This window comes from Pygocentrus nattereri, chromosome 3 (assembly GCF_015220715.1).
Source record: "Pygocentrus nattereri isolate fPygNat1 chromosome 3, fPygNat1.pri, whole genome shotgun sequence".
Taxonomy (NCBI): domain Eukaryota; kingdom Metazoa; phylum Chordata; class Actinopteri; order Characiformes; family Serrasalmidae; genus Pygocentrus; species Pygocentrus nattereri.
In genome coordinates, this window is record NC_051213.1 from 46,659,669 (window position 1) to 46,682,189 (window position 22,521).

At 44.5% G+C, this 22,521-nt stretch overlaps 1 protein-coding gene across 3 annotated transcripts in view; it reads left to right on the top strand.

The window, feature by feature from the left end:
• The window catches only part of cicb (capicua transcriptional repressor b), a 91,604-nt gene that overhangs the window by 35,249 nt on the left and 33,834 nt on the right, over positions 1–22,521 (top strand). For all 3 annotated transcript variants that reach the window (XM_037537318.1, XM_037537317.1, XM_037537319.1), the window contains exons 3-4: positions 14,152–14,301; positions 14,609–14,759. In XM_037537318.1, the coding sequence (XP_037393215.1) occupies positions 14,152–14,301; positions 14,609–14,759 (301 nt within the window). The remainder of the gene's footprint in view (positions 1–14,151; positions 14,302–14,608; positions 14,760–22,521) is intronic.

The window sequence follows — 22,521 nt, forward strand, 5'->3', positions numbered from 1 at the left end:
GTGAACATCTATTGGTGCACTATAATCATATGATAACGATGGTTTTGGGATTACCATATTACACAGGTCAGTAATGTTCGACGTGAGGTTGTTCCTAGTGATGGTTCAAACTTGTGGATGTGTGTTCGCGCCTGGATTTAAAGTGTGTGTTCAGGTTCGTGTGAATCAGATGCTCATATGATGTTAACCTTGAAATAACAGAGCTCTAATCTGCACTTCTGCTGCCCCCCCACCTTCTTTTTGTTCCCTCTTTATCCCTTCATCTCTCAGTCATTCCATGCCTAGTCTATCTTTGTTTTTCACCTATTTGCCCCCCCCCACGCAACCCCCCCCCCCCCCCCCCCCCCCCCACCATGCTGCAGTGCAGAAGCCCTGTTTTTCACTACGTATTCCCAGAGCATTCCTTGGAATTCCGCTCCATTTCTTTTTACATAACATTGAGGCTGGCCAACAACACAAACATGAAGACAAAATGAAAGGAGGGCCAGTACTCCCCGCTAGCACCGAGCAGTGCTTATCTTTTGAAGTCGGCTTCTTAGGCCAATTTTCCTTTCCACCTTAAATGGTGCAGCAGTTGCATGGAACCATTTAAGGTGGAACGGAAAACTGGACCAACTTAAGCTTTGCATTTTTTCCACTCACACTGATTTTTTTTAAACACGTGCCTGTGCTGCCCCCAGGCGGACAACAAGAGACATTGCACTCTGCACTCCTACTCGCCCCAGTTAAACTCTCTTTTCCTTCCTCCCACCATCATTTATTCCCTTTATCTTTCCGTCTAAACCCTTTCGAGATCTGGATATGCCAGAGACGAAACAGACACAGCGAGAGGAATGCGAACAGCAGGCCTCTCTCTCTTTCAGCTGCATTCTTTATGCTTGTTTATGTTTGTGCATGCATGTATAAGCTAATTGTCATTTATTCATTAAATGGATGGCACATATGGACCCCCCACCCACCCCTTCCATAATCCAGGTGGTACATGTGGAGAAGATCGCTGGCCACCGGAGTGACATTATCCTGCGCCTGTTAACACTGTTGCCATGGCAACAGCAAAAAACAGAAGAAGGGACTAGGTTTTAATTAGATAAAATAATTGCTGAGAGACAAATAATGGAAGGTTAGATCATTTAATGGGCGCCAAATCGAGCTTTTAAAGTGAAAGTCTGTGGACATTGCCGGTCATTTTCCAACGTTTCTGCGTACGTCAGTTGTTTAGATGTAAACAGAGTCATTCAGAGTGGTTTGGTGTGAAATGGTTGATTGTAGTGACTCAGATTTCTTTACAGTGGTGGTGATAGGAACCAGATGTCACATACATTATATTTCCAAAAGTCTTCGCTCGTCTGCATTCGCACGCATATGAACTTGAGTGAGATCGCATTCTTAATCCATGGGGTTTAATATGATGTCGGCCCACCCTTTGCAGCTATAACAGCTTCAACTCTTCTGGGAAGGCTTTCCACAAGGGGTGTGTTTATGGGAATTTTTGGCCGTTCTTCCAGAAGCACATTTGTGAGGTCAGACACTGATGTTGGACGAGAAGGCCTGGCTCACAGTCTCCGCTCTAATTCATCCCAAAGGTGTTCTATCGGGCTGAGGTCCGGACTCTGTGCAGCCCAGTCAAGTTCTTCCACACCAAACTGGCTCATCCGTGTCTTTATGGACCTGCTTTGTGCACTGGTGAGCAGTCATGTTGGAACAGGAAGGGGCCAAACTCCCCAAACTGTTCCCACAAAGTCGGGAGCATGAAATTGTCAAAAATCTCTTGGTGCTGAAGCTTTAAGAGCTCCTTTCACTGGAACTAAGGGGCCGAGCCCAACTCCTGAAAAACAACCCCACACCATGATCCCCCCTCCACCAAACTTTACACTTGGTACAATGCAGTCCGACAAGTACCGTCTCCTGGTAACCTCCAAACCCAGACTCGTCCATCGGATTTCCAGATGGAGAAGCGTAATTGGTCACTCCAGAGAACACGTCTCCACTGCTCTAGAGTCCAGTGGCGGCGCTTTACACCACTGCATTCCACGCTTTGCACTGCGCTTGGTGATGTAAGGCTTGGATGCAGCTGCTCGGCCATGGAAACCCATTCCATGAAGCTCTCTACGCTGTTTTTGAGCTGATCTGAAGGCCACATGAAGTTTGGAGGTCTGTAGTGATTGACTCTGCAGAAAGTCGGTGACCTCTGCGCACTATGCCCCTCAGCATCCGCTGACCCCGCTCTGTCATTTTACGTGGCTGACCACTTCGTGGCTGAGTTGCTGTCGTTCCCAATCGTTTCCACTTTGTTATAATCCCACTGACAGTGGACTGTGGAATATTTAGTAGTGAGGAAATTTCAATACTGGACTTGCTGCACAGGTGGCGTCCGATCACGGTACCACGCTGGAATTCACTGAGCTCCTGAGAGCGACCCATTCTTTCACTAATGTCTGTAGAAGCAGTCTGCAGGCCTAGGGGCTCGGCTTTATACACCTGTGGCCATGGAAGTGATTGGAACACCTGAATTCAGTGATTTGGATGGTTGAGTGAGGACTTTTGGAAACATAGTGTATCTACAACATAAATATGGCCTTTTTTTTTTTACTATCCAAAACCAAGAATGATGTCTCTGTCTTTTGAGTTTTAATAGTTGTCATGTAATTTAATGGAGAATAATGTGGAAAAAGTGATAAATCTGTAAAAAATTATGCTTTTCTTTTAGGTACTATTTTTCCTCAGAACGCCGTGCGTGTATCTCTCTGCTGCACAAGTATGCTTTTTAGGCACTTATTTTTATCTCATATCTATTATAAACCAATGTCTGAAGCATCAGGCAGCACATTTATAACCATTTAATGTAATAACCTTCTATGATGTAGCTTTAAGAGGCATTAAAGGGGAACTCCACCCATTTTTCAACATAATTAAATGTTTGAGATGTAAACAGAGTCATTCAGAGTGATTTGGTATGAAATACTGTATTCTAAAGAAACTTACAGAGCCAGAATAGTTCACAGTGGTGGTGATAGGAACCAGACGTCCATCTCAAAAAGCTCCTACACAGGAAGGTATTACATTGTGACGTATATTATGCCTGATGAAATAAAGTTTTGTTTTACTTGTTTTACTTGTTTTACCATCATAGACGTTCCATATAAACACTCAGAAGACACATGTAGGTGCACTGGTGGTTTTGGATGGTAAATAAAAGTTTGTGTTGTGGTTATGGCGACCCCTGGTTCCTATCACCACCACTATAAAGACATCTCAGTCTCTAAAATGAACCACTCCACACCGAACCACTCTGCGTGAATCCGTTTGTGCCTCAAAGACTGAATTATCCCGGAATTTTGAAAAATTGGTGTAATCCCCCTTTAAATGCCTCAGACGGCCTGGTTCCTGTCACCACCACTGTAAACAGTTCTGAATTGATCAGACTCCCTGAAACGGAGCATTTCGCGTCAGACCACTCGGGATGACTTTTATTATTTTAATGATGCACATATTTGGTAAAAGAAAAATAATTAGGCGTGATTAAGCATTCGTTTTTTTCAGAGATGAAGCTTTTTCGACAAGAGGTCAGCAGTGAAAGGGTTAAGAGCTTGTTTACTACATCGGCCGTCTGAGCCGTAGGACCTTAGCCTGACCTGATTGGCTGCAGCCCAGTTGTAGGAGTGAGCTCATTGGTGGAGCGGCGATTAGTCCCGCCCAGCGCTGTGACAGCTCGTTATTGACGGTTGTGAAAAGAAACCGCGTCATCTTGGCCTCAGCTTAGCGTCGTTTTCACCACAGATGGTGAAACTGCACGATTATTTTGTGCTTTCTGTGCGCGTTTTCTTCCCTTTTAGCCCGTTTCCCCGCTCACTCTGTCCAATGAGAGGGGCTCTGTTTAACCAGGCTGAAGTTAGCGTACTCTTCGCCACCTTCTTCTTCGATACTTTTCCGTTCCACCTTAAATGGTGCGGCAGTTCCATTCTGGCGCCGCCACTGCTGCACCATTTAAGGTGGAACGGAAAGAAAATCGAACAAGAAGAAGCTGGCGAAACGAGAATCTCACTTTAGCCTCGTCTCTTGTTTTCACAACTCTGTTTTCTCTCACCCCCTCCCTCCTTTTCTCCCCTCCTCTCCACAGAATGACTCTTGTTCTATTTTTACTCGCCTGACTCGCACTCTTTCCCCTTCCCACCCATTTTTCTGTCTTTTTCAAGCCTTCAGCTACCTCTGCTTTCATTATAGAACCTCCATGGTTTCTCATCTGCATGTGTCTGTACCGTGCAGGCCGTATCTGTGGCCTTAAAGGGCAACTCCACCATCTATTTCAAAATTTCTGACTACTCCTTCAGAGTTGGTTCATCGCAGAGATTTCTTTACAGTGGAGGTGGTGGGAACCAGGGGTCGTGATGTCTCTAACACAAACATAGCCATTTTATTTACTACCCAGAACCACCGGTGAACCCACACGCGTCTTCTGGCTGTTTATCTATAAAGTCGCTGAAGGTAAAACTCTCATAAATCTGAAAAATAAGTTTTCTTTAGGCTTAAAAACACCCTGCGGGTACTCATGAATGGTTTTTGTGAGAGAGCTTTTAGAGGTGGACGTCTGGTTCCTATCACCAACAATTCAGACTTGAAGTAATGGACTGAGAAGTAAAGTAGTGTGTTTTAAATCTGTTTACATGCACCACCGTCTTCCAGGATCTAGGCCCTTTAATCCTTAAGCCACATGGAACGTATACAGGAATATGCTATATGGCGGTTTGGATGACTAATAGGAGTGGAAAATGTCGTCACGGTCCTGGCAGTGTACACACACACACACACACACACACACATGCTCCTCCCCATCGTAGTGTGACTGTGATGGCACAGGCTGATACTGGGCATAAGGCCAATGCCCCGCTGCCCTCTACAAATAACTCAGTCTTTCAGCACACTCACCCAAATCACACACCCACACACACACACACTGAACATGCTCTTATCATGCACTCTAGCTGCTGTGTACACTGATAGCAGAGTTTTAGGCCAGTAATCTGAGCCCACTGACATCATTAATAGCTTGGCCTCAGTTAGCCTAGCAAATGCTTCAGTATAGACTCTCTGTCTGCCCCGGCGCACTTTCCCTCCACTATCTCAGACAAACTTCATTTGGGACGCTATGGGGAGGCTGGCGTGTAGCTGTTCAGCTGCAGATTGACATTTTCATGTGCCTTATGATTTCACAAAAATATTCGTTTGTCATTTAGCCCCAGGCCTTCCACCCTACGTGTCCGTATGTGGGTCCACATCACGGTTCCTCGCTCTCATAGCTCTCATGCAACATGCACGGTAATTTCATAAGCAGTAAACAAACAAGACTAAATAATGAGCCAACCTTATGGAATGATAAATAAACAATGAGCCTAGAGTTCAAAGTAGCCCGTTTACGGCGGCATTAAAGCCTTTTTCAAAGCCAATTTGGAAACAGTGCATAAGCAAACTTTGCCAGGCTAATGATTAACCTCTTAAACCCTTAATGAATAATTCATAGTAGTTACTGAATAATTTGTAACTGACACTATATGATTTGTAGTTGACCCTAAATATTACTGCACATACATTATAACTCATAATAGCACCTGGATAATTGAAGGTAGATACTGAGTAATTCATATTAGTCACTGAATAATTCATAACAGTTGCTGAATTCAAATTATATACTGAATATTTTATAGTAATTGCATAATTATCCATAATATTTGCTGAATAAGTCAAAGTATATACTGAATAATTCATAGTATATGCTGAATAATTCATAGTATATACTGAATAATTCATAGTATATACTGAATAATTCATAATAGGTACTAAGTAATTCAAAGTATGTACTGAATAATTCATAATAGGTACTAAGCCATTCATAGTATATACTGAATCATTCATAGTATATACTGAATCATTCGTAATAAATACCAAATAATTCATAATACTTGCTGAATAATTCATAGTATATACTGAATAATTCATAGTATATACTGAATAATTCATAATAGGTACTAAGTAATTCAAAGTATGTACTGAATAATTCATAATAGGTACTAAGCCATTCATAGTATATACTGAATCATTCATAGTATATACTGAATCATTCGTAATAAATACCAAATAATTCATAATACTTGCTGAATAATTCATAGTATATACTGAATAATTCATAGTATATACTGAATAATTCATAATAGGTACTAAGTAATTCATAGTATATACTGAATCATTCATAGCATCTACTGAATCATTCATATAAATACCAAATAATTCATTTACAGCATTTGGCTGACGCTCTTATCCAGAGCGACTTACAGTTTGATCATTTTACACAGAAGTTGGTGTTAGGAGTCTTGCCCAAGGACTCTTATTGGTGTAGTGTGGGGTGTTTTCCCAGGTGGGGATTGAACCCCAGTCTACAGCATAGAAGGCAGAGGTGTTAACCACTACACTAACCAACCACATACTGAACACTGAATATACTCAATCATTCATAGTATATACTGAATCATTCGTGATAAATACCAAATAATTCATAATAGTTGCTGAATCATTCATAGTATCTACTGAATCATTCATAGCAGTTGCTGATTAATGTGTAGTAGTTAAGTCATAATTTGTAATAGTCATTGAACAATTTACAGCAATTCCTAAATAATTGTTAGTAATTACTGCTTCACTTAGTCTGTGGTTCGAGGTGTTAACTGATCAGTCTCACCAGTTGAATGTACATTTAATCATAAACACACGCGCAGTTAATCATGTATTAATCACAATCACAGTTCTGCCATTTCCAGGCTCAGACTCCTGCACCTCATCCTCAGGGAGTGAAAGAAGCCCAGAGACGGTGACTTTCTGCAGTTGGGTGTCTGTGTAAAGCCAGCCCTGCTGCAGCCCGCGAGCCAGTCCCTTTCCTGTTCAACGGCAGCGATTCTGTCGGGTGGTGATGGTGGCAGATATGGGCAGGTGCTGCTGACTGTGGTGGGGGACTGCTGAGTGATGTGCTGTAGGACTCAGAGCCGTGTTTCGGGTGTCGTAGTAGGAAATCATAATGAGTATAGAGGAGGTCACCGAGGGCGTTTCGCTGCGCCGTACACTAGAGGGCATGGTGTGGGCACTGGGGGTCAGGAGAGGAAGTGGACTTGTAAAAGATCAGGTTCCCGTAAAGCACTTCCACTTCTTAAATTTCTTTCACGGATATTTGTGTGAGTCACTCACTTGCTGGATGAATCATCTGGTTTGTGAGCCGCCGCGTTAGTCAGTAGTAGTACATTGTCTGTAGTTAGCATGAAAAATTGGCGTGTTCTTAGTCACATGTTAAGATCTTTTTGGGTTAGCTGGTTTAACCCCTTGCTGGCACTTTGAAAAAGTCTTTATTTGTTTTCGAGGGCCAGTGTCCTTTATTTGTGTTCTTTTTCTTCTTTGAGGTCCATTTATAATGTATTTATGAACCAAAAACAGTTTCATGACCGTTTTCCTGCCTCCCTTCATCCCCATCTGTCTGTCTAACAGGCTGGTTTTGGTGCTGTGCCTTTAACATATGTAAATGAGCTCTTTTCTGATTAGCTGAGCAGCTGTGCGTCATTGAAAAGCAGTATCTATCTGTCTATCTATCTATCTATCTATCTATCTGTCTGTCTGTCTGTCTATCTATCTATCTGTCTGTCTATCTATCTGTTCTGTAATTCATAGTAGATGCTGAATAATTCATAATAGGTACTAAGTAATTCATAGTATATACTGAATCATTTGTAATAAATACCAAATAATTCATAATAGTTGCTGAATAATTCATAGTATATACTGAATAATTCATAGTATTTATTTATTATTTACAACTTATCTATCTATCTATCTATCTATCTATCTATCTATCTATCTATCTATCTATCTGTCTGTCTATCTGTCTGTCTGTCTGTCTGTCTGTGTATGTATGCACAGTTTGGCCGTGAACCTACTACGGCGGGATCGTCCTGCAAACAACTCATTTATTTGACCCGGGTCAAGTTACGCACATCCAGCCAATTGAACGCTGCGAACTCCGGCGACGTCACAGTGGGATCGAATGTCACGAGAGCCAATGAGAAGTCACGCCCCAGACTCTTCTGTTTTTTTCTTCTGTCTTATTACGTTATAGAATATTCACGCGCTGCTCGGCTCCAGCGAGACGGATTTGCATATGACTGACATTCCAGCGCAGCTTGCGACCAATCAGCGGCGGAGGCCGCGCTCTGACGCGTCCCCGTGTTGGGCCAATGAGAGGGAGCGCTCGGAGTGTAGAACGGGCGGGGCTGACACGCCGTTAGAGCGAAGTGGGCAGAGCCTGGTAGAATACAAGAGGAAGAGGGGAGGGAGAGAGAGAGAGAAAGAAAGAGAGAGAGAGAAAGAGAGAGAGAAGGAGAGAGAGAGAGAGAGAGAGAGAGAGAGAGAGAGAGAGAGAGAGAAAAAAGAAAGAAAGAGAGAGCGAGAGGGCTTAGAGAGAAAGAGGAAGAAATCAAGGCGGGGGAAAGGAAGAGTGGAGTCAATGATCTTCATGATCCGACGGCTTTCTACTACGGCCGCCTACGGAGCGCGCGGCTGCTGCTCTTGCTGCGGCTGAAGCCCCACGAGCGGAGTGTGTGTGTGCGCGTGCGTGCGCGCGCGCTGTACGAGCGCCGGACGCTTTCAGGTCCATCATTTTCAGGCTGAAGCACCCCGGCTCAGCTGATCTCCTCCGGTCCAGCTGATCTCCTCCGGTCGTGCTTTGTGTTTTCTTTGGTTTATGGTCATCTTTGTTTGGCCTTCTCGGATACGGAGGGGAGCTGGACGTTGCCGGACGTTTGTATTGCTTTTGTTTTTAATTTAAGAAAGCCTAAAAGCATCGACGGTGTTCGTGACGAGCTGAGAGGAGGGGGAGAGAGAGAGAGAGCGCTCAGCGGCGGCGTTTCAGGTCCATTAGCCTTTTCGGATGAGCTAGACTCAATCAGGCTGGGGTGAGTGAGGGAGGGAGGAAGGGGAAGAGAGAGAGAGAGAGAGAGGCGTTTAAAATGAGAAGCCGTATTTTGGTGTAGGTTTTAAGGCTTCACGCGTCCAGTCTGAGCCCTGATAGCTGTGGATGGGTATTAGAGGGTGGTAAAGGCAGAAAAGGAAGAAGCAGAGAGAGAGAGAGAGAGAGAGAGAGCAGCCTCAGGCAGGGCACCACAGCAGCCAAGAACAAACTGTTATTGTGTGGAGCCCAGGATGCTCGCGTTGGATGGAGCGAAGCTTTAAAAGAACGAAAAGGCGACCACTGCAAGCCGAGTGAGGGGAAACGGGGTCGTCTTGTTCTAAGGGCAGAAGTGCAGCTCGCTGAGCGGTCGCCCCAAAACGTGACATTACGAGGAGGAGTCTGTTCCAGTCTGTATTTTGTACTGTTCGACAGCGCCAGGCCGTTCCCTTTAGCCAGACTGTAGCGCAGCTGTGAGATGAGCGCAGGCTCCGTTCGCCCGGTGCTTTTCGGCGGTGAGGGTACCGGGGCGTTCCCGGGGGGACGGACTCATGTGGAGCTGAGATTAGGGCCAGTTCGCCCCGGCCATGCAGCCTCGCTCACAGCAAGCCAGCCGCGTTCCTCTCAGTGTTAGAGACCGCCGACACATTCACGACGTAGAAACAAGAGAAATACAACAATAATAATAATAATAATAAAAACTCTCCGCCGCCTTGACGGCCACGAAACTCTTGCTAGTCTGCAGCCGATTGATTACCCTTCGCAGGCCATGCGAATGCGAATATGCAACTGTGAAACCCAATCTTGGTCTTTTTCCACTCCACCAAACACCCACCCTTAGATATTTTATACATTTTGTAAGCCGTGGTGTTTGCTAGTGTCCAGTCCAAAGAAGAAAATCACTCTTTTAACGCCGCGGGTTGAGCCCCGGCAGTTGTTGATCTAATTAGCATGCTGGCTAGCTAACCTAGCTTAGCTGGGGTGGAAACCACCGTAACATTAGACCGACTAACATTGGGCAGTTGTTTTATTACATTTAGATACACGTTCTTTCTCTCTTCGGCCGACAAGCGTGTGGTTTGTGCGGTAAATCAGGCTCAACGTTGACGTTAGGACGTTAGCTTGAGGTTAGGTTAGGTCGCACTACGCGAGGCCGGGGACTCCGAGGCCTAGCTAACCCTTTAACCGCCGCTCCGCTCGGTCAATGTAAACAAACGGGCGAAGCGAGGGGGCGTTAAGGGGGGCTTTTCGGACCAAAAATAAAGCAGATCTTCCAAATATAAAGTTAATGCGGAGAATCAAGTTGCAGCACGGTTTAATATGACTTCACGGCCGCTTTCCGAGGTCAAAAAGAGCATGTTTTGTGGGCGCTGATGTGTGTTTATGAAAGAGAAACCAAGCCAGCCTGGTCGCCAGCAGCTCGGTTCCTCGGTCAGATGGACTTTTTTTTTAAAAAGCTAGACTCTTCTCTGAGCCATTAGATCCTCGTTTTGGAGAAAAGGGTGATTATCCAAAGATTTAGGGCCCGAAAGAGGGGCGTTTGGCGGAAGGGAGTGAAGCAAAACTACCAAAAAAAGTCGGATGTTGCTGCTTATCATCGATTATGGCCGCTTGTTTTCATCCGTGGACTGACCATCATCACCTGCCAAGGACGACGAGCACGAAGATGCTGCGTTTCTTCTAGAAAGGATTCGTACTGTTTATACCAAATGGACGTTTAAAGAGAGAAAGAGAGAGAGAAAGAGAGACGCTCCGGACGTTTTATTACACGTTAATGAAGTTTTTATAACGCCAAGAGACTCCATTGATTTCCTCATCGACCATGTTTTCATCGGAAAGCCCGCAATATCTCCGCCAAGGACTGAGCATGTTTGGTCAGTTCGCTCTCTTGGGCTTTCCTCTCTTTTGCTTGTTTTGTGTGTCTGTAAGCCTGTAACGTACCCAGAGTAATACTAGTGCTCATGGTTATTGATGTAAGTCGTGAATAACAGGGATTCTGACTGAGCTTAAAGGAGAAAATGGGTGCACAGTGAAAGGGATCAGACGTAAACAGAGTCAAAAGACGCTCCGTTCTAGAGAGCCAGAACTGCCCGCAGCGGTGGTGATAGGAACCAGGCGTCCACCTCTAAAGGCTCCCTCACAGAAAACTATGAACACACTTATGATGTCTGAGAGGTTGTTGTACGATAGTTTTCTGATCCGGTTTTGGCCTAAAACCTCTTGTTAATCCATTTGTTTTAATGCATTCAGGGCGGAGGGGTACATGCAGGGCGTTGTGAGGCAAAATAGTCCCAACGAAAATGAGATTTTTTTTTTTTATCATCAGTATTACATAAGACTCGCTGGTGGTTTTGGACAGTAAATGAAATGGCTATATCTGTGTTGTAGTCATGGTGACCCCTGGTTCCTATCGCCACCACTGTAAAGAAATCTGAGTCTCTACAACCAAGCATTTCACGCCGAACCCCTCTGAATGACTCTGTTTACATTGCAACGAAGGAATTATGCAAGAATTGTGAAAAATCGGTGGAATTCCCCTTTAAAACTGGCAATAAAAGACAAAAAGAGGGCAATATTTTCTTCATAATATGTGATCTGATTATCCTGAACCTGTTCCGATCAAAGCCTTCACATGTTTAAACTATTTTCATGTTGAAAGGGATTTATAGGGATATATAATATGTGTTGGTTTATGTTGGTTTTGTATTATAACGTGTTTTGGCTTTTCTTGAAGGGTTAATATCACAAGGTAAAAGTTCCTGATGCTTTAGCAGATGACGTATGACTGATTATAGATTATAGATGTGCTGAAGGATCTAAAGGCGTCCTACAGTGGCCTCTGATGGTTACCAGTAAGCCAGTTCCTGTCAGGTAGCAAAGCCGTCATGTTTTAACCCCAGTGGTTTTAGTGGTCTTCTTTCAGCAGGGTTGGTATAACTTGAAAAAAGGGCCTAGATTGCTTATGAAATATCAACATGGGACAGACGTTCAGTTCCGACTGATATTTTTAACCGATATTTGGTTGTTTTTAATGTACTGCGGAAGAGCTGAACGTCTGCGTAACCCTTGTAACCCTACAGAAGTAAATCTCATCTTTCTCATTATTATAAGCCACGTGGATCTTTTTCAACATTTTCTAAATGTTTATATATACCGGTAACTACAGATATGTAAGTGAAAATATCGAATATTGGCATCGATGAAGAATTCCCATATTGGTGCATCCCTTGTATTATTACAGTGGCTGCGTTTACATTAAGATTTTTGCCAATCCGATTGAATACGTTCCACTTACAGATTAAGATGGAAGTGCTTTTATCTCACTCTACTCCACAATCTGATTAAAAATCTCTTTACATGCTCAACTACAAGTAATCCAATCCAAACTGACAGGCGTGTGTGGAGAACCACTTAGAGTTAATGTTACCATGACAGCGAACATCACGTGAGGTCCAGTCAGGGTGAGATGAGCAGCAGTGAGCAGTGCTTGTTTTTAACTGCTTTAAAATGACGTCAGACTCAGGAAAACGTCCTTCACATGTCTTTATTAAAGAAGGCCGAGAGGAAGACGTCGTGCTCTGAGACGCATAAGCTGGACGTCCGTCCCACCGCCGTCTTTTAAAGATCAGAGCATGAGCTTCGTCTCCTCTGCAGACCAGTTTCTGCTCCGGCGCGTTGAACGGTATAAACTCTCACTGTGACGCGACGCACATGCAGAACGGACTGAAACTTTCCGATAGGGAACGTAATCGGATACAGATGTTATTCTTCTAATTAAGGGATTATTTAGAGAAATTGTATTCTCAATGTCCTCAATCGGACTAGACTGTTCCGATTGAAGTGTATACATGGATGTATTCTATTCCGATTGAGCAATCAGTCATATTATTAACGGATTATTAGGCTGCATGTAAACGTGGCTAGTATGATCGTTGCAGTAACAGATGAAGATGCCATATAAGCATGTTAACCATATTTAACCTCATTTTCTATCCATCAGCTGTCAAAGAGGGGTGAGGGGAGACTTGACTGTTTGTCAGAAGAATTATATATGATATCGATCTGTGTGTGGATGCTAGAGGTATCACAACATCGCCCACCCCTAGTGCAGCATATCTTTTGAAAGTTGAATAAAAGTCAGTGTATCGTTATGTATGTTGTCAACACTGACCAACTACGTGTTTAATCACGTGGAGAGAATAAAAAGTCCTGTTTTGTCAAATTTAGTGCATCACAGTTTGTGAAACAGTGGCTACAAATCACTTTTTTTTAATTCATAGTTTTTGATTGTATTTTTTGTCTGTTCCAATGTATCAGACCTCAAGAAATTGAATATCGTCCACTGAGAAAATGTTTAGAAGTATCACAATATATCATATCAGCCATATCGCCCACTGCTAGTACAGCGTAGTACGTGTTTGAGTGGTAGAACATTTCGGCACGATAACCCACTTTTAGATGCTCATCTTAAGTGAACTGCCACTTACTGCCATGAAAATAGCTCATTTTGAAGCTTTAGTAGTTGCTAACCTAGATTTTTCTTATATTTTAATGCCCACTTGTGACATTTGTGTGAGTTTCTGGATCTACAACATTCATAATTGTGTTTTACACGACCATTTTCAACCCATGCTTTGTCTCTCTTTATTCCCCACGCTCCTGGCTACTGTACCTGTAAGAGGGATATATGAGCTCTGTTCTGATTGGCTGCCCTGTATTGGGCCTAGTTTGACAAAGCAGCCTGCGCTGAAACCCTCCTTATAACTTCAGTGTGAATGGGTGGGTCTAAACAGCTGTAAGCTGAAGTGGCAGATGGATTTAAAAATGCTGGTTTTTATGACACAAACAAAAACAATGAGCCCAAAACGGACTGTTTTTGCAGTTTAGAAATTTTAATGTTTACAGCCTTCATCAAATAAAAAAAGGCAAGTTCAGTTTCCCAGGAGAACTGTCGGGGCAGCGCTGGCCAGTGCTCAAGGCTTCTGTATCATTATCGATATCAGAAAAGAGAAAGTGGTATATCTCATCATAATCGTTCATTTTGGGGCCGTGTTCTTTTTCTATACCGATCAAATGTTTGATACCTGGCTCCTCAGCGTTCAGGTGTTCGTGTACCGAGTTGCTAGGTGTTAACAGAGCCTAGACTCACCCTTCTCTTGTTTTCCTTCCTTCTGTAGTGTGGACTAATGTGGAGCCCAGATCGGTTCCAGTGTTTCCTTGGCATTCATTGGTCCCTTTCCTGGCACCCACCCAATCAGATCCATCGACTCAGCCTGGCGAAGGCCAGCAGCCTGTCAATCATTCGCAGGCTGGCACCCTGAAGAAAGGTAAATCTTATTTTTAGTGCCGCTCTGATTTGCCAGAAGCCGTTTTGCGATGTTTAGCCACAATTCGCAGTAAAAGAGTCATTTTCCAGGAGTCACAATGTGCAGTACAGTCTGTTCTCTTGTGATTAGAGTTGTCCCACGTTGTCTGCGCGTCTCTAACGAGCCCCGAGACACTCTGTAACACTATCGTCAGTAGTTTACCCATTACCTAATCTAAAAACTGACCTCAGGGATGGCAGAGGGGAGTGTCTGGGTGAGATACTGTGATAAAAGTTGTCAGGTTGGCAATCCTCATGCTCTTTGTTAGAGTCGCAGGGCGGGTCAGTGCTGAAGGAGATGGTGGAGGGAACGTCGAACCCCCCCTCGCGGCCCGCCGTCGACGACCTTCCTCCAGAGAGAGAGAGAGAGACGGAGAGAGAGAGACCTGACAGCGAAACGGAGAGTGACGTAGATGATCCGTGAGTAATCTAGCTGTGTGTGGATGTCTGGGTTTTACCTCATGTCTCACAAAGGTAACTTTATAAGGAAAATGTTTCTGATATAAAGTAATGCGCAAACATGCGAGATCACCCATTATTTACTATATCGTTTCCATTCCAAATCAGGTATTAAGTAGTTCATCATTTTTCAGGAGATATTTTAAAGGAAAACAAGTGAAAGGAACAGGAATTTCTAATTTAAATATGTGAAGAAAATGGTGCTCCTAACAACCACCTGGAATGCATGGTAGATACACAAACTGGCCCCCATCAGATAAACAGCAGCTTTGATCTCTGAGAGGAGAAAATCAAGCTGCTTCAGATCTGAAGAACAGGTGTTTCTGTCCATCCTTCCACTGTGAGGAGACCACTCAGCTCTGTGGGTTTGAAAGGATGTGTGGAGATGTCAAGAACAAACGTCGCTCACCGCCGCCCTCTAAAGGTGTTACTAATGAACATCCAATGAACAAACGTCGCTCACCGCCGCCCTCTAAAGGTGTTACTAATGAACATCCAATGAACGAACGTCGCTCACCGCCGCCCTCTAAAGGCATCATTAACAAACATCCAATGAACGAACGTCGCTCACCGCCGCCCTCTAAACGTGTTACTAATGAACATCCAATGAACGAACGTCGCTCACCGCCGCCCTCTAAAGGTGTTACTAATGAACATCCAATGAACGAACGTCGCTCACCGCCGCCCTCTAAAGGCATCATTAACAAACATCCAATAAACGAACGTCGCTCACCGCCGCCCTCTAAACGTGTTACTAATGAACATCCAATGAACGAACGTCGCTCACCGCCGCCCTCTAAAGGTGTTACTAATGAACATCCAATAAACGAACGTCGCTCACCGCCGCCCTCTAAAGGTGTTACTAATGAACATCCAATGAACGAACGTCGCTCACCGCCGCCCTCTAAAGGTGTTACTAATGAACATCCAATGAACGAACGTCGCTCACCGCCGCCCTCTAAAGGTGTTACTAATGAACATCCAATGAACGAACGTCGCTCACCGCCGCCCTCTAAAGGTGTTACTAATGAACATCCAATGAACGAACGTCGCTCACCGCCGCCCTCTAAAGGTGTTACTAATGAACATCCAATGAACGAACGTCGCTCACCGCCGCCCTCTAAAGGTGTTACTAATGAACATCCAATGAACGAACGTCGCTCACCGCCGCCCTCTAAAGGTGTTACTAATGAACATCCAATGAACGAACGTCGCTCACCGCCGCCCTCTAAAGGTGTTACTAATGAACATCCAATGAACGAACGTCGCTCACCGCCGCCCTCTAAAGGTGTTACTAATGAACATCCAATGAACGAACGTCGCTCACTGCCGCCCTCTAAAGGTGTTACTAATGAACATCCAATGAACGAACGTCGCTCACCGCCGCCCTCTAAAGGCATCATTAACAAACATCCAATAAACGAACGTCGCTCACCGCCGCCCTCTAAACGTGTTATTAATGAACATCCAATGAACGAACGTCGCTCACTGCCGCCCTCTAAAGGTGTTACTAATGAACATCCAATGAACGAACGTCGCTCACCGCCGCCCTCTAAAGGTGTTACTAATGAACATCCAATGAACGAACGTCGCTCACCGCCGCCCTCTAAAGGCATCATTAACAAACATCCAATAAACGAACGTCGCTCACCGCCGCCCTCTAAACGTGTTACTAATGAACATCCAATGAACGAACGTCGCTCACCGTCGCCCTCTAAAGGTGTTACTAATGAACATCCAATAAACGAACGTCGCTCACCGCCGCCCTCTAAAGGTGTTACTAATGAACATCCAATGAACGAACGTCGCTCACCGCCGCCCTCTAAAGGTGTTACTAATGAACATCCAATGAACGAACGTCGCTCACCGCCGCCCTCTAAAGGTGTTACTAATGAACATCCAATGAACGAACGTCGCTCACCGCCGCCCTCTAAAGGTGTTACTAATGAACATCCAATGAACGAACGTCGCTCACCGCCGCCCTCTAAAGGTGTTACTAATGAACATCCAATGAACGAACGTCGCTCACCGCCGCCCTCTAAAGGTGTTACTAATGAACATCCAATGAACGAACGTCGCTCACCGCCGCCCTCTAAAGGTGTTACTAATGAACATCCAATGAACGAACGTCGCTCACCGCCGCCCTCTAAAGGTGTTACTAATGAACATCCAATGAACAAACGTCGCTCACCGCCGCCCTCTAAAGGTGTTACTAATGAACATCCAATGAACGAACGTCGCTCACTGCCGCCCTCTAAAGGTGTTACTAATGAACATCCAATGAACGAACGTCGCTCACCGCCGCCCTCTAAAGGCATCATTAACAAACATCCAATAAACGAACGTCGCTCACCGCCGCCCTCTAAACGTGTTATTAATGAACATCCAATGAACGAACGTCGCTCACTGCCGCCCTCTAAAGGTGTTACTAATGAACATCCAATGAACGAACGTCGCTCACCGCCGCCCTCTAAAGGTGTTACTAATGAACATCCAATGAACGAACGTCGCTCACCGCCGCCCTCTAAAGGCATCATTAACAAACATCCAATAAACGAACGTCGCTCACCGCCGCCCTCTAAACGTGTTACTAATGAACATCCAATGAACGAACGTCGCTCACCGTCGCCCTCTAAAGGTGTTACTAATGAACATCCAATAAACGAACGTCGCTCACCGCCGCCCTCTAAAGGTGTTACTAATGAACATCCAATGAACGAACGTCGCTCACCGCCGCCCTCTAAAGGTGTTACTAATGAACATCCAATGAACGAACGTCGCTCACCGCCGCCCTCTAAAGGTGTTACTAATGAACATCCAATGAACGAACGTCGCTCACCGCCGCCCTCTAAAGGTGTTACTAATGAACATCCAATGAACGAACGTCGCTCACCGTCGCCCTCTAAAGGTGTTACTAATGAACATCCAATGAACGAACGTCGCTCACCGCCGCCCTCTAAAGGTGTTACTAATGAACATCCAATGAACGAACGTCGCTCACCGCCGCCCTCTAAAGGTGTTACTAATGAACATCCAATGAACGAACGTCGCTCACCGCCGCCCTCTAAAGGTGTTACTAATGAACATCCAATGAACAAACGTCGCTCACCGCCGCCCTCTAAAGGTGTTACTAATGAACATCCAATGAACGAACGTCGCTCACTGCCGCCCTCTAAAGGTGTTACTAATGAACATCCAATGAACGAACGTCGCTCACCGCCGCCCTCTAAAGGCATCATTAACAAACATCCAATAAACGAACGTCGCTCACCGCCGCCCTCTAAACGTGTTATTAATGAACATCCAATGAACGAACGTCGCTCACTGCCGCCCTCTAAAGGTGTTACTAATGAACATCCAATGAACGAACGTCGCTCACTGCCGCCCTCTAAATGTGTTACTAATGAACATCCAATGAACGAACGTCGCTCACCGCCGCCCTCTAAAGGTGTTACTAATGAACATCCAATAAACGAACGTCGCTCACTGCCGCCCTCTAAAGGCATCATTAACAAACATCCAATAAACGAACGTCGCTCACTGCCGCCCTCTAAAGGCATCATTAACAAACATCCAATAAACAAACGTCACTCACCGCCGCCCTCTAAAGGTGTTACTAATGAACATCCAATGAACGAACGTCGCTCAACGCCGCCCTCTAAAGGTGTTACTAATGAACATCCAATGAACGAACGTCGCTCACCACCGCCCTCTAAAGGCATCATTAACAAACATCCAGTGAACGAACGTCGCTCACCGCCGCCCTCTAAAGGCATCATTAACAAACATCCAGTGAACAAACGTCGCTCACCGCCGCCCTCTAAAGGCGTCATTAACAAACATCCAATAAACAAACGCCGCTCACCTCCGCCCTCTAAAGGTGTTACTAACAAACATCCAATAAACGAACGTCGCTCACTGCCGCCCTCTAAAGGTGTTACAAACAAACATCTAATAAACGAATGTCGCTCACCGCCGCCCTCTAAAGGTGTTACTAATGAACATCCAATGAACGAACGTCGCTCACCGCCGCCCTCTAAAGGCATCATTAACAAACATCCAGTGAACGAACGTCGCTCACCGCCGCCCTCTAAAGGCATCATTAACAAACATCCAATGAACGAACGTCGCTCACCGCCGCCCTCTAAAGGCATCATTAACAAACATCCAATGAACGAACGTCGCTCACCGCCGCCCTCTGTTTGTTGTGATGTAAACATTTGATTGTGAAAGATAACAGTTGTGCAAAATAACTGAAATCAGGTCGTTTCTGCAATAATCAGACCAAACCTGGTCGTATTCTGTTCACTTTATCCAACTTAGCAACTGGGTCGTGTTAATGTTAAAGTTTTTCTCATTGTCTCCAACCCTGATATGGTACTAATTGTACCGTTATGTTCCTCTCAAGTTGCAACACATTTGGTGTTATTTGAATAACAATATATAAGTTTGTAAATAATAGTGTACTATGGTGAAGTCCTACTTTGAAAATGCACAGCGCGACTGTTGAGCCTCCAGACGTCTGCTTCTCAGGAGCATTTCTGCTGCTGATTGGGATCACGGGCTAATGATGTTTATTTCTTTGGCAGGCATGGAGTGATGATGAAAAACCTAGAAGGATGCACAGTGTAGCAGAAGGGGTGCATGCAGACGCTATCTTGATCTGGTTTTCTTCGAGAATTTATTTGCACCCTCATAATTAACCGTGCTGTTAGTTTAATTACACCATAGCGCACTTTCTAAATGCCACTGAGCCAGCGTCTCGTCTAGGAAGTCCAGAAACTGCTGATGTAGCCCATGAGTTGTAGCTCACAGTCTGCAAAGTTAGCAAGTTCAATCACGGTCATTTCACTAAAAACGAATGTGATTGTTCCTTGATGACAATCCGTGTCGGGCAGGATACTCTGAAAAAGCAGTGATGGCTTAACACGCAATACACTGTCCTCAATGTATTCACTAACAGATAAAGAGTTAAATATTCAGAATACATTTAGAATATACACAAATCAGGCCTGACATCATGACCGCCTCCTGGTTTCTACACTCACTGTCCAGTTTATCAGCTCCACTTACTGTATAGCTGCACTCTGTAGTTCTACAGTTACAGACTGTAGTCCAGCTGTTTCTCTGATACTCTGTTACCCTGTTCTTCAGTGGTCAGGACCCCCATGGACCCTCACAGAGCAGGTACTGTTTGGGTGGCGGATCATTCTCAGTGTTACTGCACTGCAGTAACACTGACGTGGTGGTGTGTTGGTGTGTGTTGTGCTGGTGTGAGTGGATCAGATACAGCAGTGATGGTGCCGACGGAGCTAGTACCAAAAAAGTACCAGGTGCAAATTCTTGCCTAATGGAAAACCAAACAAGGCAAGTAGAGTCGAGTTGAGTCGGTACGATGCAGTAGAAAAGCTCCTTTAGGGGTTTTACGGCTATAACAGCTTCCACTCATCTGGGAAGCCTTCCGCAAAATTTTGGAGCGTGTCTGTGGGAATTTGTGCCCATTCCTAGGTCAGACGCTGATGTTGGACGAGAAGGTCTGGCTCATGATTGGTTTTCAGTGAGGTTGAGGTCAGGGCTCTGTGCAACTCATCAGTCCATGTCTTTGTGGAGCTCACTTTGGGCACAGGGGCTCAGTCATGCTGGAACAGGAAAGGCTCTTCCCCAAACTGCTACCCCAAAGTTGGAAGCATATAATTGTGTAGCACTGATATCACCTATCATTGGACCCAAGGGCCCAAGCTAAATGTTCTAGGTGCCAGGTACCAATTTTTGCCTAATAGAAAACCAAAAAAGGCGAGTAGAGCCAAGTCGGTACCGTGCAGTGGAAAAGCACCTTAGGACAACCCAAAACAGCTCCAGGCCAATTACAAGTACCAGTGTAACTAATTGGAAATGCTGTTGCAGCGGTGAACGGAAAAGGTCCTGTCACAACAGAAACACCCCCTTAAATGGCCAGAGTTTTACTACACACTGCTATAACCTAAGAACTGCTCAATCAATTTGCACTGACGTCCCTGGATTTACTCAGTAATAAGCCTTATTATGTAATAAGCCTGAGATTTTAAGGAGTGAAATTGTAAATCTGCCAAAATTGAGTGATAAATATAGAACATAAATGGTCCAATTATGCTATGCCTTAAACAGTGAAGCTGTTTTGTAATGCATGTAATGTAATAGTGCAAAAATGAAGAAATAAGATTGCCTTTACAATAACGTTCACAAACTGGACAGGTTCGGACAGCAACCCCAAGAATGCATGTGTGGGCAGAGCCTGAGTAGGTCAGCAACTAAACCCATACACACTAAAGACTGTCCCAAACTATGACAGTGTTTCAGGGCCACGGTTAATAAAAGTAAAAATAGTAGACTTTGAGAATAAAGTCGTAAGATTTTGAGAAAAAAGTAATTGAATTATGGCATTAAAGTGGCATTAATACCAGGAAAGGTCGCAGTATTGTGGCCAAAGGCTTCGCAAAGTGAAGCAGCACCTCCTCGTGTTAAACGAGAGGCGTTGAGTTTCATATCGATTCCCCCATAAAGAAACACTCAGCCTCCCCGTCTCTCCTGCTCATCAGCACCAGCCTGGTACTAGTATGAGAAACGGCCGAGCAGGAAACTGTTTATCTAGAATAAAGAGCCAGACGGACTCGGAGGAAACCGTCTGTCTGTGTTGCTGAAGGAGAATCTCAGGCAGGGTCGCCTACACGGCTATCGGGGGCTTCATCTCCCCCCATTCAAAGAGGGCATGAGGTTTCACAGACAGTGAGGATGAAGATCAAAATGATCCAGACAGAGACCGGAGGGAGTCGAGCTCCGGCGCCAGTGCAGCAACCGAGACCCCAACATGTTATTCAGCCCCCCTACAGTTAGTCCACTATATCCTCCAAATATTGCGACTTTTTTCTCAAAATATCCTGACTTTATTCTCTGAGTCTACTATTTTTATTTTTATTAACAGTGGCCCTAAAACGCCGTCGTTCAAACTTATGTTAACGTGGTCTGTTATTGAAAGCGGGCCGGTTCTAAAATCATAATGTTGGGTGATCGTTTAGTTTTAAATTGAGGTCAGTACTGAGGACATTTCCAAAGAGCTCAATTGTGTCTCAGCAGTCACAGCAACATAATGGCAACTCATAGAGAGAAAACGAATGCCTTCCACGCTCTCTTGTGTCTGTGCGGATGAGTGACAGGAGCAGACTCGAGGCCATTTACATTAATGAGCTGTCGTCTGAACACGCTCAACCAACAGACCCTCTCCCTCTGATGAGTAGACATATGCAAATGTTAGATCTAAAATAGGACATTAAGTTACCTTATAGTCTCGCACTTGATTGCTTATATGAGCGCATTTGTACAGAAAGTGCTTACTTGCAGGAGACAAAGTCGAGTTTAATTATATGTAATGTAGCCCTTTTGTCACATTCAGTGGCTTTAATGTGGGGATACAGCATAATATATGCACTGTAATTATACTTTTGTTACAGTTTTCTCACAAAATGTATACAGGAAAGACCAGATTTGTCTTCATACTTCATACATTTTCATGTTCAGTCCACAAGTTTGTGGGCTCACCATGCGCGTGGAATCTGGTTAAGAATTAGTTCAGAAATTTAAGTTGTGTTATTTTATGTACTATTTGTATTATTTAAGCAATAGAACACGAGAAGGAGTGTGTTATTGTGAAATACCATCACAGCTGTGACACGATCTCCAGTCTTCTATT